Raw genomic sequence first — 21,631 nt, 5'->3', positions numbered from 1 at the left:
GTGTCCAAAGCGCCGTGCGAATGCATGGGAGGAGCGAGGACCTTTTCTTGGGAACTCTAGCGCCGCGGCACTGCTGAACTGGGCCCGTGCGTAAACCCAAGAGCTGGTGGGAGGAAGAGGTTAAGAAGGCCATAGAGAAACGTCAGGAAGCATCCAGGGAACACAGATATTCAAAGCAGAGGGATGAACCAGAAACTGATGTAGACAGAAAATGGGATAACTTTTTAAACTAGAAGGGAAGCATCCCATTTGATCAATAAGATTAAAAGGGGACCCAACGGTTGTCAGAAGTAAACAAAAAGGATAGAAAATCAGCGAACAAATTTTGGCAACATCTCAACTCCTTGAGTAATAAGACTAGCCTAGAGCAGTAATAACACTAGCCTAGAGCAGAGGTTTATAGTTACAGCTCAAGGTGTTCGGCTAGAAGGAGATGAGGCAATGGAACATATAAGAACAAAGATAGAAAATTTTAAAGAACGAAATGTAGCATGTGCTCACTCAGGTGAGGATAGACTGGTTAGTGCAGTGGCTCCACTTAAACAAAGCGAGTGGGAAAGGGCAGAGAAGACGGTTCCTAGTAGCACATAAACAGGTCCTGATGGCATCCCAATTATGTTATTACAGGCATTGGGCCCAAAATATAAGAAAGCATTAAGAGAGGCAGTGATAATTATAATAGACGGTAAAGCCCCCGACAGGTGGAGACTGAGCAGGATGAGCATGATATATAAGGGAAAGGGGGACAAAGCCGACATAAACAACTACCGTCCCATAACAGTGACGTCGGTGGTTTACAGGGTGGAGATGCAGATTATAAAGGAAAGACTGCAGGCATGGGTGGAGGGCGAGGAGGTGCTAGGGGAACTACAAAATAGGTTCCGGAAATAAAGAAGGTTAGAAGATAATCTGTTCTCATTGACGCAGTGTATTGAAATAGCAGAAAAGGAACACAGGCCCCTATGGCTCGCATTTCTGGATATCAAGGGAGCCTATGACAGTGTAATCCAAAAGGATTTGTGGGACATACTGGGCACTCTAGGTGTGGAAGATGGAGTAAGTAATCTTTTAAAAGATATCTATAAAAGTAACAAGTTACTTATAAAATGAGAAAACAAGGTATCTAAGTCTATAGAGATAGAGCAGGGGCTTAGGCAGTGGTGCCCTCTATCACCTTTGTTGTTCATGCTGTATTTACAAGGTTTAGAGAAAAAAAAAATGAGAGAGGAGCGGACTAGGCTTCCACGTTTCCTTTTTCAAGCAGGGAGAATGGAATAAACAGCCATTACCAGGACTGATCTGTGCGGATGACATTGTACTTATGGCTTTATGGCTGACAACAAGGAAGATTTGCAGGGATTAATTGACATCTGTGGAAAGAGAGATAGCTTAGGTTTGAAGTTTAGTAAACAAAAATCGGCAGTCATGATTTTTAATGACAATCAGGGCAGCGAGCATAGGATACAGGAGGTTACGCTGGAGGTAGTAGATAAGTACAAATATCTTGTAGTGTGGATAAGCAATGGGGCTGAGTACTTAACGGATCATGAAAAATATGTAACGACTAAACATAGCAGGAATGCAGCTGTGATGAAAAATAGGGCACTGTGGAATTACAATAGGCGCGAAGTGGTGAGAGGGATTTGAAAAGGGGTGATGGTTCCTAGTTTGATTTTCGGCAATGCGGTCCTGTGCATGAGATCAGAGGTTCGAGCAAGGTTGACAGTTAAGCAGCGAGGGGTAGGTAGGCTTGCTTAGGGAGCACACGGAAATGCACCAAATCAGGGGGTACAGGGTAACATGTGATGGATGTCTTTCGAGGGCAGGGAAGCTAGCAGCAAGATAGAATTTGAGAAGCGATTGAGAGAAATGGCAGAAAAGCGGAGGGCAAGGAGAGTTTTCAGTTATTTGTACATGAGGAATGTTGACACAAAATGGAGGAAGCTGACCAGAAAATTGTCAATCAAATATTTGGACTGCAGGAGGGGTGCAAACCAAGAAATAGCGGTTAAGAAAAACGTTAAAAAAACAGAGAGGGGCCTATGGAAAACAGGGATGCAGACGAAATCAGCACTGGGAACATACAGAACTTTCAAGCAAGAAATTGCCAAAGAAATTATCTATGATAATTCTGGGGGAAGCTCTTTGGTGTTTGAAGCCAGGACGAGAGTATTGCGGACTAAGATGTACCGAGTCAAGTACATAGACACGTTCCGCGGTGCGTGTGAAGAGGAAGAGGAAATGGCTGAACGCCTCACATTTTTCTGTAAAGGGCTTAACCCTACAGTGCAAAGCAACGAGGCTGATTTTATTGCGATAGCAATTATATGGACACTCAAAAGCACATTTCTGCCGTCGGCGTCGCCGTGAGATTCCGTATGACATCAATGGAGATGAAATCGTCGCCGCGCGCCGAACGCTGTATGTGCGAGTGAAAGGGCGCGAGGGGCGCGCGCTTTCACGGGGAGTGAACGCACGGCGGAGAACAAATGCGCGTTCTGCGCCGTGCTCGCTTAAGGGCTGCAGAAGTATAGGTGTCTCTTTACTCCTTTACAATCATCATATATGTAGAGCAAACGCGCCTTCTTCCGAGGCGCGAGAGGCTTGGAGGAGGGGGGGGGGGGAAGGGAGGCGACGTTTAGCTGCGGCACCAAGTGCCTATTTATATCAGAGGCTCCGGCAACAGTCACCAACGCCGCACGCATTTTGAGCGAACGCGGGCAGAACGCCGACGGCGTCGACAACAGTTCTGCGTGTTGCCGGTGCTGCTGCATGTCCAAGTTTATACAGCTGATAAAGCTAATATCATTTACTCCGTATAGCTCTCTACAAATTTGCTATCGCAATTGATGCTTCGCCTTTCAGGTGAAACTGCGCCTTTTTTTCAAAGCATTGGGGTTTAGGGACAGTGGAGGCAAAATAGACTTTAAGTGAGTAGAAATAACCAAACAGGGGTTATCTGATTGGCAGCTAAAATCAAGGCAGGGGTAAAATTTCACCCTCCACTAAGTACAAAATATGGTAATAATAATGGCTAGGTGGCGTGTGCCAGCACCCGATTTAAACGGCTCAGCCTCATCCATCCATCCTTCGTGGGCTTCTCCGCTGCGGAAGCCACGCCAAGGCAGTGGGCCTCTGCTACAAGCCTGATATTTTGGTTACTATCAGCCAACGTTGCGATAATTTGTGACATATTAAGTACCACGTCACCGCAAGGTAGTACCGCAGTGATTCACCGCACAGAGAACGCGTCTGCCGGCTGTGAATACGGGCATTTTGTCTATTGATAGCTTTCATGTGACGTCACGCACCCACCGTCACGCATCCAGTTTTGTGCTTCAATGCAGAAAGTGACGTTTTGTAAAGAAACTAGCTGCAATGCCAATGCATTTCTCCGCAAAATTCTGGAATTAATATCTCAAAACTGGTGTCATCCCGAGAATTCGTTCCAAGTGGATCCGCCTTGCGAACTCCATGGCTACAATTTGTAAATTACAATGTGGGCAATCAGGTAATTAGTTAAAAACTTAATTAGTAAATTTTTGTTAATTATTCGATTATGCATTTCAATTTCTTGTGCAAGTAATGTCCGCCTCTTCGAGTAGAGCAGCTCATGAACTAGAATTGTGCTATCTGCCACAGGCAACCTTTAAGAATTTTTGAAAGTGTTCACTGAAACACCCTGTATATTTGTTTACCTATTTTTGATGTTTGTTTACCTATTGGCTGGAATGGCTTTTCTTTCAAATGTCTGAATTTGAAACAAGCATCGCTCATGGTTAACACCCTAAGGTACATCTTGCTTTTTTTTGCAAAGTTTTTGTTGAAGAGATAGCGTACAGCAAGAATTGTTCGTGTACGCTATCTCTGAAGCGAAATAAGCCAACAATATTGCGGCGTTAGGGCCGTCTCTGCTCTTTCTCTAGTTTCCTTTACACCTTCTCACTGTGCTCTGTCCATAATAAAGTATTGTCGAGGCTGAAAAAGTGTCGAATAAATACAAATGCATATGGCTGTAAACCACTACTGACCTCAAGTGAAAAGCTTGTACTGGTGAGTGAAGCGGTCACAGCACGCACGTATTTCACTTGACTGTGCGAGTAATTAAGTTTTTTCTTACTTTTCTACTTTCAAGCATGGTGATATTGCCTGCGTACCCATGCGAATACCTTTTTTTACGTTCTTTCTTTGTGTGGGCTCATTCAGTGCGTTTCTACGCATGTGCCTGAACTCTAGCACTGGAGCTAGGCCGCGCTGATGAATTTGACACACTAGTTTTTGCATTCTTTTGCTGCCCAAGCACAAAGACAATGCTCAAAGATGGGTAAGCTCCATGCAGCACCACACTGTTGAAGTTAAATAGACTTTAAGTGTTCTGCGTGGAAATTGAATGCAAAAAAAATGCAGCACGTAGCAGACGACCCTCGCCTCGCCGGAGTCGGTGCTTCAGACACTCCCCTATTATTGTATAATAGTGTTGTCTATTTGAGAACGGACAACACTCTTTGTGACGCGCGCTCAAATTTTGATTAGACATGTGGTCGTTTGTGGAATTTCGCATACAGTGATGACTCGCCAATGATAATGATAATGCGTAAAGCATTGAAAACTAACTCTGGCATAAAGTAAGGCAACAATATATGGTGATATCTATTTAGTATGAGGAACAGTAACAACTAAACCATTCAGAACCATTACATTTAACATCGTTTTTCTCGCCAGGAGATTCGGTGGAGGTTGATACAATTGCGTATGGCTCATTGAATGTGAACCATGTTGGCCTACAAAGTGCAGCCACCGAGAAAACAGGCCAAGCACGCCTAGTAGTTGGCCTGCTAAGCGCAGCAAGTGAAGAAGCAGGCCAAGCATGCCTTGTCTTGATTAACTCGCATGTTTATTGCCTCTGAACGCCGACTACTGCGGCCACTTATCACTTGCCCGCTAGGCATGGCGCAACAGCAACACAAAAAGGCAGCGCTGCTTGGGGGCGCTGCATTCCGGCAACGTAAACATTGTATCAGAGGTATTACAGATAAATAGTGGTGAATTAGAGTGGCTGCGCGCGCCCTCTTGGCTGCCTACCGCTTCGCCCTACTAATTACTGCCATCACTCTTGAATGTCTCCGCGTAGTTTGTGCCACTGCTCGGGCATTTTCAGGTTCAGATCTGGCAGGTCTTTGCGAGGTTGCATGTGCACTTGCCAGCACAAAAGTACTGCGGTTGGTTTAAATGTAGGTCTTTGTGTCCGTAAAATATTCACACAGGACTTTTGTGTATTGCATATATTTGTGGGTTGCTTCAATTCTGTCTCAAGAAGATTTTGTTGCCCCTTGCAGATTTGAAAAGGTACGTATTTGTTTCCCGCTTATCGACTAAGATGCGTTGCACAGCTATTTGTAAGGTTGCAAAGGACGAAATACACTGCATTTATTCGAGGTGGATGAGCCATGGTTTTGAGCCAACAACGTGTGCATCGTACTGTGGTAGCGCATGTGTTAGAAATTCACTGCGACACTGCTCTGAACAATCTGCATCTCCCTGTGTGAACTTTCTGCGTCTCCCTGCAAGAACTTTCTGCATCTCCCTGCTTGTGCAAGTCTTCTTCAAGGCAAACGCGTAGTTATCAAATAATTTAAAATAATTTGTTTAGCATCCCACGAGTGCACTCGCATAACATGCTTGTTTAGAAATTTTGTGTGTATTGTGTAAAGCATGTTTCTGTTTCCACGCTCTTTCGCGTTTGGACAGCGTCTGGTTACACGCAGTTTTCGTGCCTGATTGAGACTTCTCATTTCTACATATTCAAGTTGGTGATCGTACCCTGTCGCACGCGGGCGTATTACCGTTTCTGATTTTTTAGGGGAGTTGACATCTGAAATATTGTGGCAGCCGTCTTTGAGGCCGTTCCATCGTAGCCTACGAGTCCACACTGCTGTTCCTAGGCCTAACACTGATTCTCGGCTTCCGAGTGACTTGCCAAATTCTTGATATTCAGTGGCCGAAGCTTATCTTTCCTGATGTGCTATGAGCTGCTTCTCGAAGGCTATAGCGCATGCTGTTTGAACTTTGTTGTGCTCTTGTGTCTATCGGCAAAACAAGCATGGTAACCACTTCAGTTGCCATTGTTTGTTTGCTGTCAGTACGTCATTTTTTTTTTCGAATGTGCTGCAAAAATTAAGCTGTGTGATCTCTGTTGAGCGGCTGGAACAGCGGTGTCTTGTCATAAGCGACATATGTCAGTCAATAGTTATGTTGTCGTGCTGTTTTATGCTCATGCTTTGTCATTTTCATAGCTGTGTTGCGTGCTCCTGTAAACGCGCTTCGTTTCTCTGATGACCCGTGTTCGGCATTGCTAGATAACTGCACATTCACGTTCTTGTAGTACGTACGCGTTGCACGAACTACGTGCCTCGCGTAGTTCTTCGTTTGCATATGCAAATTAGTTTCGTCGAGTTATTTCAAACCGACGCGTCCATCCACATGCTGACATTTTACTGTAGACGCTGCACAGATACGGATAGGAGACACATGTTCATCCAATGCCTCCTTTTTTTTAAAGGAGGCATTGGTTCATCACCAGTGCGTTCGTTCCATTTGAAGGTAGCAGAGGCGCTACGTCTCGTAACAGTATACGCGGTTTGCCTACTAAGCTATCGTAAAAGTCGTGCCCAGTCGATATTATGTCACAAGTAATTACTTGACGACAGTGACAGGCTGGCTGTTGGGACATAATTTGCTCTGGCCTGAACAGGCATTAAAAACCATACATGGGTTATTCCACGAAAGATCAACGGAACACACTTTGCTGGCCGAGTGCGTAGCCTCGCTGGCAGCGGTTTCAATGGTACAAAATGTAATGCATATAAAAAGGACACAGTTCATTTTAGTGGTTGAACAGCTGTTGTGCACAAATAGCCTAAAATGCGCTCATATTCTGTTCTAGCAGGATCAAATGCCGCTTTGTTTCACGCCGCTATGTCGTTCTGGATTGGCTAGGCATTTTTCTTGGCCGGCATTGACTTGCCACACTCTTATAATAAAGATCCTTTTGTTTTTTGTTGCGAAAACATAGAATAAGTTTGTTTTTATTAATAATACAACTTACAACAGTCACTTTTTAGAAGTACTTTTCTTTCTAATTTACATCTTCACAAAGTGCGCTTGTAGTCTGTCGCCATTTTTTTTTTACGGCGAGTGCGCTCTGTTTTCCCGTTTAGAACCGCGTACCCTAAAGTGTCACTCAAGATCCCAAAGTGCACTCCTCGTAAGTGCACTTAACTTGCCCGCTTGACAGGGGTATCGTTACACTTAAGGCAAGTGCACTTCACTGCAGTGAATGTCGCTTTAGTGGTGCGCTGCTATGCAGGAAAGTGTCCTTTGAAACTGATGGCAATGTTGACTGGTAAATTCTCAAGCACATTTTATACTTGTTTCAACCAGCATTTCCAAAAAAATGTTAACCTAATTGTTGAGTGAAGACCAGGCGAAATTGCATCCAGCACCCAAGCGACACTCTCTGCCCAGGCAGTGAAGTCCAGGCAGTGGTGAAGGGTTGGTACCTAAAAGATGACACTGATTTCGTCGGAAGAGGGTGGCAGGCTGTTTTCATGAGCAAAAACGCCTAAAGCAACTTAATTCGCAAAAAAATAAGTTTTTCAGAACTAGTGTTGACAGTCCACTGAGTTTTACTTTGTTTCAAGCACTGTCATTGAGGCTAATGCATTTTGTTGTAGCGAAGGGAGTTTGACGGTCGCACTTGTAAGCCAGTGGATTCTACAGTGAGTGTTGCTAAACGTTTTTTTGTGGCAGCCTGCAAACTACTTAATGGTGAAGTGCACTCACCCAAAGTAAGTGGGCACATCTGACTGGGGTGTTCATACTGCAAACTTCGGCTACACGCATGCATTCCATTCGTGTGCTCAACATTTTCACTTCAAACCTGGTACCCGCCTTCCAAGCAGATAAAGGCATCATGTCCTTTGCCAAGCATTGCAGGTGTGGAACATGAGCTTGCCTCAAACTGCACGCTGCGGCCTTTTCTTAGACAAACCCTTCCACATCAGTATCAGTAAAATGTGGTTTAAGTAATCTATGTTAAAGTTTAAGATCGCTTTTTTTATTAAAACTGTCTTACTTCTAGTTCACAATTAATGTAGGATTTCTTTTTGGCAGTTATGTTCAAGCTAAAATTTCTTACTGTTTTTTATGAGAGCCACACTAACGTAGATAAGAAAGCAAATGAGATAGGCACTGTCCTTGTTTGTATTGCTCTGCTGTTAGGCCGCATTATCAACTAGCCCGATTATCAGCTTTGTTTCGCCGTTTTCGTTTGTTAAATATTTTTGACCAAGAGATCGTGTTTTTTTTTGCAGTTTAGTGTTTGAAAGTTCCCTTTTCTTTCAACAACCTCTGTGACATCTCTAGTTAAGGTGATAAAGGCTTGTATAATGTAGCAATTTTCTTTTTTTTCCTACCTGCCGCTCATGACCGGCCGATCGAAGTGCTAAAGTAGACAGAGCGCTGTTCGAACTGGTGACGAAGCGTGGGAAGGAAAAGCATTAGAAAAAGAATTATTGAATTTTCTTGGCCATGCCGTGCTAGACATGTTCATATTCCATGTTGACCTACCAATGCTGTGGTGGTTGATAACAGGGCTTAGGTAGGACTGTCATGAGGCAAGTAGTACTTGTGCATGTACAGTTTGTGCAAATTGAAATCTGAAGGATAACTGATCAAATGCCTGTTATGCGTGATTACATTGAAGTAGAGATGGGCAAAAAGGCTCACTTCAGTTAGCGGCTCGGAACGGCTCAGCTCTCTGAAATGAACCGGTTCACTCTTACGTGTAACCTGTGTTATGCATATTCTATAGTTATTTGGCTTTGAAAAAAATGATATATGCATAATTGAATAACCGTGGTATTAGTATTTTCACTGTTTAGAGAATATTTACATATTTTAAAAGCATTGAACGCGCGCTGCGTTGGTGACTGTTGCCAGTGCCTCTGGCGGCGGCTCAGAGGTTTTCGACGAGATCAGAACAGGACACTCGTCGAGCAGTGTTGGAAGTCTTTACCACCTTCTCGCCTCGCAGCATTTTTATATAAATATGCATTTGGTGCCGCAGCTAAACGTCTCCTCCCGTCCCCCCACGGCCTTTCGCGCGACAGAAGAAGTTGTGTTTGCCCTCCATCGTGCGCTCGCTCCCTGTGAAAGCGCACGTCTGTCGCGTGCTTTCACTCGCACATACAGCATACGGCGTGCGGCGACGATTTCATCGCCGTTGGACTTTATGCGGAACCTCCCGGTGACAATGGCAGAAATCCACTCGGAGTGTCTATATAATTTCTATCGCAATGAAAGAAATGTTCTATTACAACAAATGTTCTATTACAACACAACAGATCATTGGCCTCGTTTTATTACGTGCTAATGATACATGCTCAGAAAATGCACAGAAGTGAATGCATCCATGGGAAACATTTTCATGACTAAACTAATTAGCACAAATGAAGACCAGGACGTAAATTGTGCGTTCACCTGTTGTCTTTAATACATGGAAGACCATCTTCGAAGTGTTGTTGCACCAGCGCACGATGTGCGATCGGTGAGAGTCGTGAGACATCGTTCAAACAGCAGCAGGCAATGAAACGGTGGCAGCGGGTGCCACACCATAGGACGCACAAAAAACTAAAGGGACTGCTGCGCACACCACACACTGCGAGCAAGTACGAGTAGCGCGAGTCTGCTCACGCCGGCCACCACTCTTCGGTCAGAGAACGAAACCCAGCAGAAGGCCTGGCTCTGACGGAACGGTTCGGCACGGCTCACTGAACGAGAGAGAACCGGCTTCCTTTCTCCGAAATAACCGCCGCTCACTTACTGAACCACGGCTCACTCGCCCTTTAAAAAGAGCGGCTCAGAAGATCCGGCTCCCTCCTGAGCAACCCATCTCTAGCTCACTGAACGAGAGAGAACCGGCTTCCTCTCACCACGACTCACTCGTTTTTCAAAAAGAATGGCTCAAAAGACAGCTGAAGGCGAGGGGATGGAGGCGACTCTTGCGAGGAAAGGCGGGAGGGCAGTTGCTTTCTCGCACCGCTAATAGATGGCGCGGAAATCACACCCAGCAGAAGACCCGGCTCTGACTGAACGGTTCGGAACGGCTCACTGAACGAGAACCGGCTCCCTTTCTCCAAAAGAACCGCCGCTCACTTGCTCTTTAAAAAGAGACGCTCACAAAATCCAGCTCGCTCCTGAGCGACTCATCTCTACATTGAAGTGTGACATAATCACTCTGTAGCTGGTTTCTAGGCATGGAGTAGTCCTAAATCTACTCTGTAGTCTGAATTGGACCACTGTTACAAATACAACTGAACCCGGAAATGTGACTACACATTGGAGTACTAGTAGAAATGTTTAATGCATGTAATAGTACCAGCTAGACTGCTGTGCATTTTGTAACATTGCTATTTCCATGCATTTGCGTATGCTGTCACCATCATTGTCATAGTGTATTGTGCTGGCCATTCGCAGACATGTCTGAGCCAACAGGACGAGCAAGAGGCCGGTCGCGAGGCAAGTCCCGTGGCACTACGGCCCCAACGCAACAGGAGTCCGCAATGCGAAGGCCTGGCTTTGAAGGTGCTGGACCATCCCAGGTGAGCATGGTGTTGTATGTTGAGGACTCATCACTCCTAGGTGCTTGGAATGACCTTAAAGCATGCTGTGTCATTTAGTTAATCAGCAATGCCACACGCTGTGTTAATGAACATGGAAATGCAAAGCTCACAAGCAGCAGATATGAATGCCGTTGAAAGAAGCCTTTTACTCGTAGGTGCTGCTGATTGAAAATGCTTCAAGTTTGGTCAACCTACCATTGTACCATGCGCGAGTTCCTTTGTTTGCTGCGAGAAACACTAGATTTGTGGGATGAAATTTAAACTGTAGTTTTGTGTTTGATCCTATTCACTAGCCACCACAAGGATACCAGCAGCAACCTGGGTATCAGCAGCCACCTGCCTACCAGCAGCAGCCTCCCACATACCAGCAGCAGCCGCCTGGTGGCATGGCTGGCCATCCTCCGCAGCAGCATGTACTGCTACCGCAGATGCCTCCGACCGGACGGGCTGGCCATTGTCTTGCTGGAGTGATGGCAAGGCCTGGGGAGGTGGTCCCTCCGCAGCCGCCCATCGAACAGATGGGGGCCGTGATCTTGGCTGGTGGTGACACTGCTGGCCGAGGTGCTCGACGCGGTCGCCGTGATGAAATAGCCATTCTTGCCACTCGTCCCCAGCGCATTACGGACAAGAAAGGTGTGTGAAAGTAGCATGGTGGTTGATACTGAGCAAGGCTGGTTGTAGCTTCTCTGCTTACCCTCTGTTTCTTTTGGACTGAACCTCCACCCAGGGCATCTCCAATCGGTAGTACAGACAGATAGTTCTTTTGCAAGTGTCTGCTGGTAAGAATACATGGCTGTTTTCAAGAGAACATTTGCATTGCTGTGGACATGTTGGCATGAGCGGTTGGCTAAAAGCACAGCTCTGCCAGAACCACATTTACCACGGCAACCTAGCATGTTCTCATTCCATGCCACAAGATGGGGCCCGTTCATACTGCCTTTCCCTCCTCTAAGAGTCTCTCTCTGCACTTTTGTTCATGGTATGTCTGGTTTTCTTGCACTGTGATGTGTGTGTGTGTGCTGCGCGCATGCACTGTGAGGCCTAACGTACTGTTAACAAAGTAAATGACAACACAGTGTATTCTATACAGGAATACAAGTCAGCCAAAAGTCAATGAATGGGACATGCTGAAGAATCGACTTCAGTTCTGCTTGCCAAGCAAGCATACCAAGCGCAGAATATTTGCCCATGTTGAACACCTATTCCAGAGTCATTCACAGGTGTTGTCTTGCGAATAGAGGCGTGTCCAGGTGATTGTGTTTGTCCATGGCAGTGCCACTCTGAGGCTGGACAGTGAAGCGTTCTGTGAATTAGTTACGCAAACAAGGCAAACAAGCATTCACACTGTGTGCATTGCTGTCCTGATGACAGAGGGAAGCAACCTCTTCTAGTGCCCTAGTTATCCACGCTGTCAAGTGGTGCTATCATTTGAACACTCGTCATGGTTGCTGCAACACAGACTTCCTCCGCTGGGTGCTTGTTATGTGGCGTATCCAAAAGCCAAGAGACTTGAGTTATGTTGGGGAAACAAATGTCGGGGGATGCAGGAATCCCCATAGTGCACTTGGCTAGTTGTGCTCAATATGACATGCAGTGTAACTGTGCCTCCGGATGTGCTCATGCATTGTAGGTATAAAGTGCAGTAATGTGTACACAAGTTCTTGGTGCATCATTTCCTCTATGTGCTGTTCGTCTTTGGAAATTAGCAATGTTTCTCACTGTTTCTTGGTTTCAGGTACGACTGGAAACCCCGTTAAGCTCTTGTCCAACTACTTCCGTCTGCTCACAATGCCCAACTGGGCCATTCAGCAGTACCATGTGGAATTTGCACCAAACATTGAGTCGTCTCGTCTTCGTGGTGCTCTTTTGCGAGACCATCGGGATCGGTTTGGTGGGAGCTATATATTTGATGGCATGTCTGATTTGAAGAGCGCAACCCGACTGGAGCATAAGGTAAGGACATCAACTATTGCTGTTTTATCTTGTGATTCAGGATTTCCCCTGAGTGTGCTTTCGTGTGCAATAATTTCCTTGCACAGGAAGTGTGTGGCCAATGATGAGTGAGTTTTGATGTCATTCTCTGTGTTCTCTGCTGGCTTTCTCTGTGAAAAAAAAGGGAAGAAACTACACCTGCCCTAACTTTATGTAAAGTTTACGAATTCGGGCTCGTTCCAGTTTTATGAGGGCTTAGTCAAATTTTATGAAAACAAAATTCTGTTTATGGTAAAGTTTCGCTGATGAGGAGCCTTACCCACCATGGTGCTCAGTGGCTATTGTGTTGGGCTGCTGAGCATGAGGTCGTGGGATCGAATCCTGGCCACGGCGGCCGCATTTCGATTGGTGCGAAATGTGAAATTACCCGTGTACTTAGATTTAGGTGCACGTTAAAGAACCCCAGGTGGTCCAAATTTCCGGAGTCCCCCACTACGGCATGCCTCATAATCAGATCATGGTTTTGGCACATAAAGCCTCATAATTAATTAATTGATCAGGAGCTTTGAAAGTCTCCTGATGGTGAAAAGGCGATGTGTGATGTGTTTTTGTCACCGATCTCGGGGGCGTGCGGGTGTTAGAGGAGATGGAGAAGGCAGGCGTATGGCAACACAGCAAAAGGATTTTTAATTACGCACGAACCCAAGACCCGAACAAAAGGAAACAAAAAATAAACAAGCACACTAAAACACACCGCGGGGACAATACTAACGAAGTTACAACCTAAAGCCTAATATACTAAGAATGTTCCTATTTGTGCCTACACTCGTCTGTGGCGGCTAATCCACCAAAGTCAGGCAACCTTGTATGAACGCTGGGACGCGGCGAATAAGGGTCACCTTGTTGTGTTCGTCGTCGCAAGTTTGTCCGAGTCCGAAGCTCGTCGGCTCTTTCTCTCCGAATTCAGCGCCCTTGTCGATTCTGCAGACGTCTGTGCCTCGTTGTCGTCGCGTCGTCTCTTTTGTCGGTGTTTAGCTCATTAGTGCTCCGTCGGTGGCGAGCTCATCATCTCGTCATTGATGGCGTTCGTCGTAGCTTAGGCCCACCTGCCTAGGCCTAGCGTCGGGATGCGTCGCAACTTCTTCAGGAGTGCCGACGTGGCGTCCCGAGGAGATTCGAACGTGCCGGTCTGCCGCAGAAGGGGGATCCTCTCTGGGGTGCCTGGTCCTGCCGTGAGAAGCTGCAGCCCGTCCAGGAGCCTTGCCCGAACTTGCCGAGATCGACGGCCACACCTTGGACGGCCAGCGTCGCGGACTCAACCAGACCCCCAAGTCTGTCGCCAGAACATAGCTGGAGATGCGACCTTCCTGACCCGGTGCCACGTTGAAACTCAACGGACAGCGCCGTTCATCTCTCGACTACGCCTCGGTTCGTGCGCCTCGCGCGCTCACGCCGTTCCGAACACCGGGCATCGCGTGCTCCTATTCTTTTTCGCGCCATAGGCGGCCTCTTACATGTGACACGATGCCTGTGCAACTCGTGCAGCGATGACGTGCGATTTATTTGTAAAGAATTGATGCATTTAGTGGGTAACTATAATACTTAAGAGATTATTTTGGTTGTTGAAGGACCCGTTGGGTAAGAAAAATGATTTACTCTCCACCATGGCACAGTTATTGCCTGTGCTTTGCTTTATGTTAAGGGAGACTCGGGTCTTGAAATGGCAAAAAATCTCAAAGTGCATTTTTGGAAAAGTGCAGTTTTGCTATGTTTACACATTAAAAAATCCTCCGTGAAATGTAGAAGGTAAATTTAATTGGAAAATTTTAAAAAATCATGCTTGTACGGGCCAGAGTAAACATAAAATTAGCAAACATTGGCCAAAAATTTTCGAATTCGCCCCGTCGCCATTTGCGAACGCTGTGAATGGCGGCCGCCATCTTGGTCTTGTTTGGAAGCTGTTATTTTTATGCGCATTTTGCGCCATTTCAAAATGGTGTCAGAGAGGGGAAACCAATTGCGTCGCGTCAATTCTGAAGGATGCATCCGTGTCGCTGATTGGTCAAAGCGCACACACCCGCACGCGCTTCGCTCCCATTAGTCCAGCGCCATTTGTTGCATGTCGATTCCTGCACGCTTGACCGATATCGCGTTTCATTGCGTTTGTTTCTCTCTGTGGTTTCATCGCACCCTGTTCACACTTGTTTGGCCGCTTGCGCCTCGGCAACGTTTGATAAGGGGCTCTTATCGCTGCCCAAAGGCTGGAGGGGATCGTAGTCTCACGGTTATTACGTGCCAAGCATTTGGCAAGTAAGCTGCAGTGAAATGCACGACGGAAGGCGGCTAGGGCCTCCTGGAGTTGCCAGTCTGCTGGAGATTCTTCCAGATCGACTTCCGAGCTGCAACCCGGCACGTCTAGAGTCAACACTTGGGCTGCCTATGCCTCGCGTGTTGGTACAGACCGTGTAGACACCAGTTTTCTTCACAAATGATGAAAGTACAGTGGAACCCTGATTATACAACTTTCAGGGGACCACGCAAAACCGTCGTATAATCCAAAAACTAAGAATATAGGCAGTGGCGCTCAGTCTTGCCCAAAAAACTGGTACAGACCACCTGAATAAGCCCGTGGCACCAACCTGCACTGCTCCAAGTAAGGTAGATTAAATTATAAAGAAATTACCGTATTGATGTAATGCACTATTTTTCATGATTTTCGTTGCTTGAACTAAACCCTCACGTTACAGTCGAATAACAGCAAAATTGGCTATTTTAAAACAAATGCTATAAATCCCGGGATTTCTAGCGCTATGTTGGCAACCTGTAACATACGTCTCGATGTAATTCATATACAATTTGACCGAAGTCGGAACTTGTTTTTGATTGGAATAGACGCTGTTTTCGCTGTGCTTGTGTCTGGTTACGATGCCACAATACCCTACGGCGTTTTGCTGTTCGACTCCTTTCATTCGCGATGTTATGGCGACGCAGCGCATTCGGTATGACGTCCGCTTCCAGAGATGAGCAGTTTTGATGGCCGAGGAGCTGGGAAAGTCTGCCGCAGCTCTGTGTCTCAATGTTGACGAATTGTGAATGGCGGGACCAGCGGCAGGCCCTCTTTCAATGCGAAGCCAGTCAGAAAGGCTCTGTGGAACCTGAAGTTGCCTGGTACTGACCCCGAATGATATGTTGTGCGGTCTTTGAAGAAGGGGTACGTAAATCTCAAACAAGCTCGACGGCACGGAAGATGACATGATTCTCAGGTGATCACTTCTGGAAATAGTTTCGGTTTCGCGAGACTCTGCTCGACCCAGCACCAAACCCCTCAAAGTGTACGGCTGACAGCGCTCTTGGTGCGGATAGCGTGCCTAGTACAGCGGCAGAAACACTTGTTGGGGGCGTTTTCAGTGCCGAGTCACGCGAAATTTCGTGAAAGTGGTAACTATCCGCGAAAGTGATCGGCCTGAGACTACCATTAAAGGAAAGTCGAGGTCTCCTCTTCGGATGACCGATGACGATGATGAGTGAAGAGAACAAGTTTCGAATTGCGATTCCTTGAATAAAGGTACCATTTCTTTTTCCGTTCATCTCGCGTTACATTCGCGGTTTTATTTCATTTACTTCGCGTGACTGGAAAGTCGCCTCTCGTTACAATCGTGGTAGAGTTACATTTGGGTAAATACGGTATTGCACACCTGTTATCAGCTGCCTGCAGTGTGCTTACGTGCCAGCCTGCGTCTGCTTCGGACTTTTTATTTGTTTTTTCCACCGCCGGTACCGCCTGAGGCATCGTACGAGGCGGGGTCAGCGTAAAATTGCGTCATTTAATCAAGGTTTTTAATGCATTATTTCTAGGGGGGTTTTGCCGGGACCAAACCAATTCATCGTAAAATGCGGGTCGTCGCATAATCGGGGGACGTATGATCGAGGTCCCACTGTAGCGAGCGCACAGCGAGCGCCGGTAACACGAAAACGTGCCTGGCTTCGCAGTCTGCAACGAAGCGAAAGTTCGAGCTGCTAGGCGTCGACACGAAAGAGAATGGTAACGACCATGGAACTGAATTTGCAATCGTGGATTTATCTGTCGTATCACGGGTGTGGCAAGAAAGCGTTGATGCTTTTAAGGGACTCTGCCAAGGAGTGCGGGCTCTTGGGCTCTGTGCCAAGCTTGTGCTGGAGTGCTCCACCAGTGGCATACGCAAGTGGTGCATCAATGCTTTGAAAACGATTGTCGGTGGTTTCACGCGTGCAACAAGGATCATAAAAGCAGAAATGCTGTGACAAGCAAGCGTGCGAAGAGGTACAAGCCAGCAACAGACCCTGCCTACAGTCCTGGGCTACTATAGGTCTAGGTGTGCCCTGTGCGGAATGCAGAATTGTGCGAGTGTGTGAAATATTTTTTGTTAATTTGAATTCTGGGATTTTTCATGCCAAAACCACGATATGATTCAGGAATAATTTTGACCACCTGGTATGCACTACAACACAAGTACACGAACTTTCTTTCTTGCATTTCGCCTCCATCTAAATGTAGCCACAACTGGGATTTGATCCTGATTTAGTGCTGGTCATAAACTTTGTGCAAATGACATATTTTGTTGTTACTATGAACTCTGCACCACTTTATTTGTACAGGGATGCAATTTGTGTGCCTCCTGATCAACAAGGATCTAAAAGAGAAATGTGAAGTGGCTGGTGCTAGCTTTCTAGCATTGCTTTCCATGACTGTGCATGATGTTACAGCAAATATCTCAGTGTTATTTTTGCACAGTGGCCACATATATATCATAAACTTGCTGCTGAAGGACAGTGCTACATGGTAATACAATTCATATTGCCTTATTGCTAGGTCAATAAAAGTTACAACGAACCCAGTTCAGACTGTTTTTCTCAGTTTCAATTTTTTGGCCATCACGCACTGCCTTACGGAGCATCTTGTGTGTTGTTTTAGGTACCAGCAAGAAGTTCGATATCAATATATTTGTATTGAATGGATTTAGCTGGTGAAGCTACTTATTTATAAAGTTGTCTGCAAAATTCTAATTGCCACTAATTATAAATGAAAATAAGCAAAAATATTGCAATGAGATGTACATCTTTTTTTTTTCACACCATAAGTGCACTGAGAACAATAAAAATAACATCACCGGCTAGAGTAACTCTCTGGCATTCTTGCCATATACTTTGCTTTTGACAAAGTTTTTGAAAAGTCCCGTAAGAAATCACGTTAATTTCACTATTAAAAATTTTGTATCTTTTGTTCTAATGCAGATATACAAAATCTAATTATATATTTGCAATCAGCGTAAAAAACTATTTACTATCAACACTATCAGCAGAAAGAATTAAATTTTACCAATAAATTAAATTAAACCAATAGGAGCGAGGCGCGCTGAGGGTGTGCGCACTTTGGCCAATCAGCGGCACGGATGCATCCTTCAAAAATGGTGCAATAGCATCGGTTTCCTCTCGCTGACGCCATTTTGAAATGGTGCAAAATGCGCACAAGGTAAACAGCTTCCAAACAAACCCAAGATGGCAGGTGCTGTCCACCACGTTCGCAAATGGCGACAGTGCGAAGTTGGAACATTTTTGGCCAACTTTCGCTAATTTTGCGTCCACCCTGGCCCATATAAGCACATCTTTTTTTCTGTTTTCTGATTAAATTTACCTTCTATACTTCAAGGAGGGATTCTTGAATGTATAATCGTAGTGAAAATGCACTTTTCCAAAAATGTACCTTTTTGCGATTTTTTGCCATTTCAAGACCCACGTCTCCCCTTAAATATCATGCAATTCATACCAAAATTAACAAAACTAATTTTAGAACCCACATCTCCCCTTAATAACTCGGTTATCTGCATGCATTGTTTGCAGTTTTCAAGCTAATTGTGTATCGGTAGTTCAATAACTGCCTTTGCCACAAATTTTTTATTCTTTAAATATTTGCAACAGGTTTACTTACTGTGGCAGTGCTGTTACTGCCACTTTCAGCCAGTGCATGCTGCAAATCAGGGTAACGGCATAGAATGCGGGAGAAATTTGCCAAGGTATATCGATCCCAACTTGATTTCAGGTCACAGAGCTGTACTCTCAGCGTCACATTGATGGTGCCCAAATTTGCATCATCGTGAAGCATGTCCAGGAGCTTGCGCCCAACAATCCAGAGCTGCTGAGAATTTTCAACACACAGATGCGCAGGTAAAGATTCTATTTTATTATTATTCTTGTTATTGGAGGGATGACATAAGCTCTCGAAACTTAGGTATGCATGTAGGACTTGCTCTGCTCTACGATTAATAGTGCACATACTATTTTCGCTCCCTTATGCAGGAACCTCGAGAGCATGCAGTTTGTTCAGATCCGACGTCAGTTCTTCAACGCTACTGGTCCAAAACCAATCAGTAGTCACGGGTGAGATTCTGAGCAATAATATTTCTCTTACTATTATTTTTTGTCTGAATTTATCACTTAAGTGGCAAACTGAAATTGCATTGACTTACAGTTGAACGCTGCGATAACGAAGGCTCGAGACAACAAAATTTTGGATCCCCAATGAACACCCATAGGACTCAATGCATTTTGTATCTCTTGGCAACAAAATGTCACTACAGTGGAATCTCGTTGATACAATTATGCATAACACGTTTTTCGGGATGTTTCTTTTTTCTTTCCCCGCTAATGCAATTTGGTTGAATAATACGTTGGATGATACGATTTTCAGACGATGCGCTTTATTTTCCGATGCCGGTGAAGTTCGTATCAACGAGATTCCACTATATCTTGCATCAACGAAATATGCCAGAAAATTAGCCCCCATATTGCTTGCGTGTGTAGCGCTAACAGAGTACAAAAAGTGCTCAACCTGCATTTTCTCTCCACTTAAATTACAAAAATGCTGTCCCCATGTGCTTGCAAAGCCGCTGCCATTAATGCACCGGGAGCTATCGCGTGCACTGAATACACGTCATGGCCACTGTCTAGTTTGCTGATTGCTTATTCCAAAAGGTGCGGCCGCATCCCTCTATTAACATGTGATTACTTTTTGTATACCTAGCACAGTGTATAATCTGTGGCAAAATAAGAAAATATATGTCCCACTGACGTGCACTGGTTTATGGTGTTTGAGATGGCAGCCGTAGCGTGGGCAGCCATGCCTCTGGCCATGATTGAGAACTGGGGCTGTATTGCGACTCCGAAAGTAATCGTCTGAGAAAACCAGTCCCCCACTTCAAGAATGCTGATTTGGGTACCACCAAACAGGCATTGCTTGCAGATTCGGCGTTGCTGTGTGTAAATTTGCGCAAAGTGGCTGAATTCTTGGTCGATCACTTTTGGTGATAAGAGGTACAATCACTTTTGTGCTCTGCACTGGGAGTGCTGGCATTTATGGGCGATAGCGTGCACTGGAGAAATGCTGTTGCGTGCGTGGAACGCAGTTTGCGCTGTATCCGGTGTAGAGATAGCTAAAATCTCGTGAAAGTGGTCATATCTCCGAAAGCAATCGATAGAATACTGCTCCATGGCAGTGCTGCCATCGCCCATTCATGCATGTGGTGCACTTTGTGCTGTCAGCAATGTGGTTCTACAGCCTCGAGCACGGCTTGCAATTAAGTGGAAGTTGACAGTTTTTATTGACAGTTGACGTTTTAGCTGGGGTTTTGATGGCAAGCAAAGTGGATTTTGTTCTCAATGTGTCGCGTGAATTGGCGACCCTCTGTAAATAAAGTCGATGTAGGTTGCGCCCTCATTGAAATATTGTGACAGTCAAGGCTGCGGCTGCGTTTCATGTTCAACCATCCCATATGCCAGTGTACATCGCCACGTAGTGTAGACGTCACGCATGCAACCTTGACTTCACGACAGCATTAGTATAGGTTGTTTTGTGCAGATTGTTTATAGCTGTCTGCAGTATCCAATATTTCTTGGGAAATATGTTCAGCTGAACAGTAATAGAAAGGCAAGGTCTCACCAATATTTCTTGCCCCTGTCTTGTCAAGGAATATGGCATAAAACAGAAAGCAGCTGTGTTATAGTAGACCAAAGCATGGGTATTTGCTTCATGCTTATGGCTCTCCTATGTGCAGGCTAGAAATCTGGGAAGGCCTGACAACTGCTGTCGGTCAGCATGATGGCGGCGTCCTGATGGTGGTGGACACAGTGCACAAGGTGCTTCGCACAGAGAACGTTCTCCACCTTCTTGGCTCTCTGCAGCAGACAGCTTGTGGAAACTACAAGGATGAAGCCATAAAGGCTGTGGTTGGCTGCATTGTCATGACCAGGTGACTCCTTTTTTAACCGTACTCCCATTGGGTCATCTAGCATTACTTGAGGTTGCATGCATTGTACTCGCTCTGATGCTGGTGCTTGTTTTGTCCCTATGCAGGTACAACAATAAGAACTACCGTGTTGATGACATTGACTGGACAAAGAACCCGCAGCAGGCGTTCGAAACGAAAGAGGGGCCCATCACTTATCTCAAGTACTACAAGGACGTAAGTAAACACGTTTTCAGTGTAACACCTATAAGGCATACATTGCTAAACCTTAAAGGAGAAAATTGTCATCCACCCTAGTGTAGCACGAAGTATGAAGGAAACTCGTATGGGCATTTCAGAAAGAAAGCTTCACAGTTAAAGAATTTGTCTCGGTCCGTGGATCAGAACCAGGACCCCAACGCCTTTCCACCTTTCTGGGGTGGTCGCTCATCATCGAACTAACCAGGATCCTCAACTCGAAGCTCGGGACATATCAGTGTCCCTGTGCTTCAAGTTAATTTGGCCTCGCTCTGCGATTTTCTAGCCTCCTTGTTGGCTCAGATGAAGGGCAACCACCCCAGAAAGCCATTCTTGCGTTCGATCCTCGGGCCAGGGCAAATTTTTTTCTAATGCTTGGCTTTTTTTCTGAGACACTCGTATAGATTTCCTTTGTAGCTTCATGCTGCACTTGGGTGGATGAGTGTTTGCCGTTCATGAACCTTCCTCCACCTTGCGGGAATCGGCAGTACTGAGTTGGCA

General features: G+C 45.6%; 1 protein-coding gene and 1 pseudogene across 1 annotated transcript in view; both read left to right on the top strand.

The window, feature by feature from the left end:
- Nucleotides 1–1,395: 1,395 nt before the first annotated feature.
- LOC125944165 (uncharacterized) lies at nt 1,396–2,991 on the top strand (annotated as a pseudogene).
- A 2,174-nt stretch (nt 2,992–5,165) lies between these two features.
- LOC119437751 (piwi-like protein Siwi) overlaps nt 5,166–21,631 on the top strand; it is a 53,026-nt gene continuing 36,560 nt past the window's right edge. The window contains exons 1-8 of the mRNA XM_049660842.1: nt 5,166–5,346; nt 10,537–10,661; nt 10,976–11,315; nt 12,418–12,635; nt 18,691–18,815; nt 18,948–19,028; nt 20,702–20,896; nt 21,001–21,109. Coding sequence (XP_049516799.1) covers nt 10,539–10,661; nt 10,976–11,315; nt 12,418–12,635; nt 18,691–18,815; nt 18,948–19,028; nt 20,702–20,896; nt 21,001–21,109 — 1,191 coding nt within the window. The 5' untranslated portion in view covers nt 5,166–5,346; nt 10,537–10,538. The remainder of the gene's footprint in view (nt 5,347–10,536; nt 10,662–10,975; nt 11,316–12,417; nt 12,636–18,690; nt 18,816–18,947; nt 19,029–20,701; nt 20,897–21,000; nt 21,110–21,631) is intronic.

Source organism: Dermacentor silvarum, chromosome 1 (assembly GCF_013339745.2).
Source record: "Dermacentor silvarum isolate Dsil-2018 chromosome 1, BIME_Dsil_1.4, whole genome shotgun sequence".
In the NCBI taxonomy this organism is placed as follows: domain Eukaryota; kingdom Metazoa; phylum Arthropoda; class Arachnida; order Ixodida; family Ixodidae; genus Dermacentor; species Dermacentor silvarum.
This window is presented reverse-complemented; position numbering and strand designations above follow the sequence as displayed.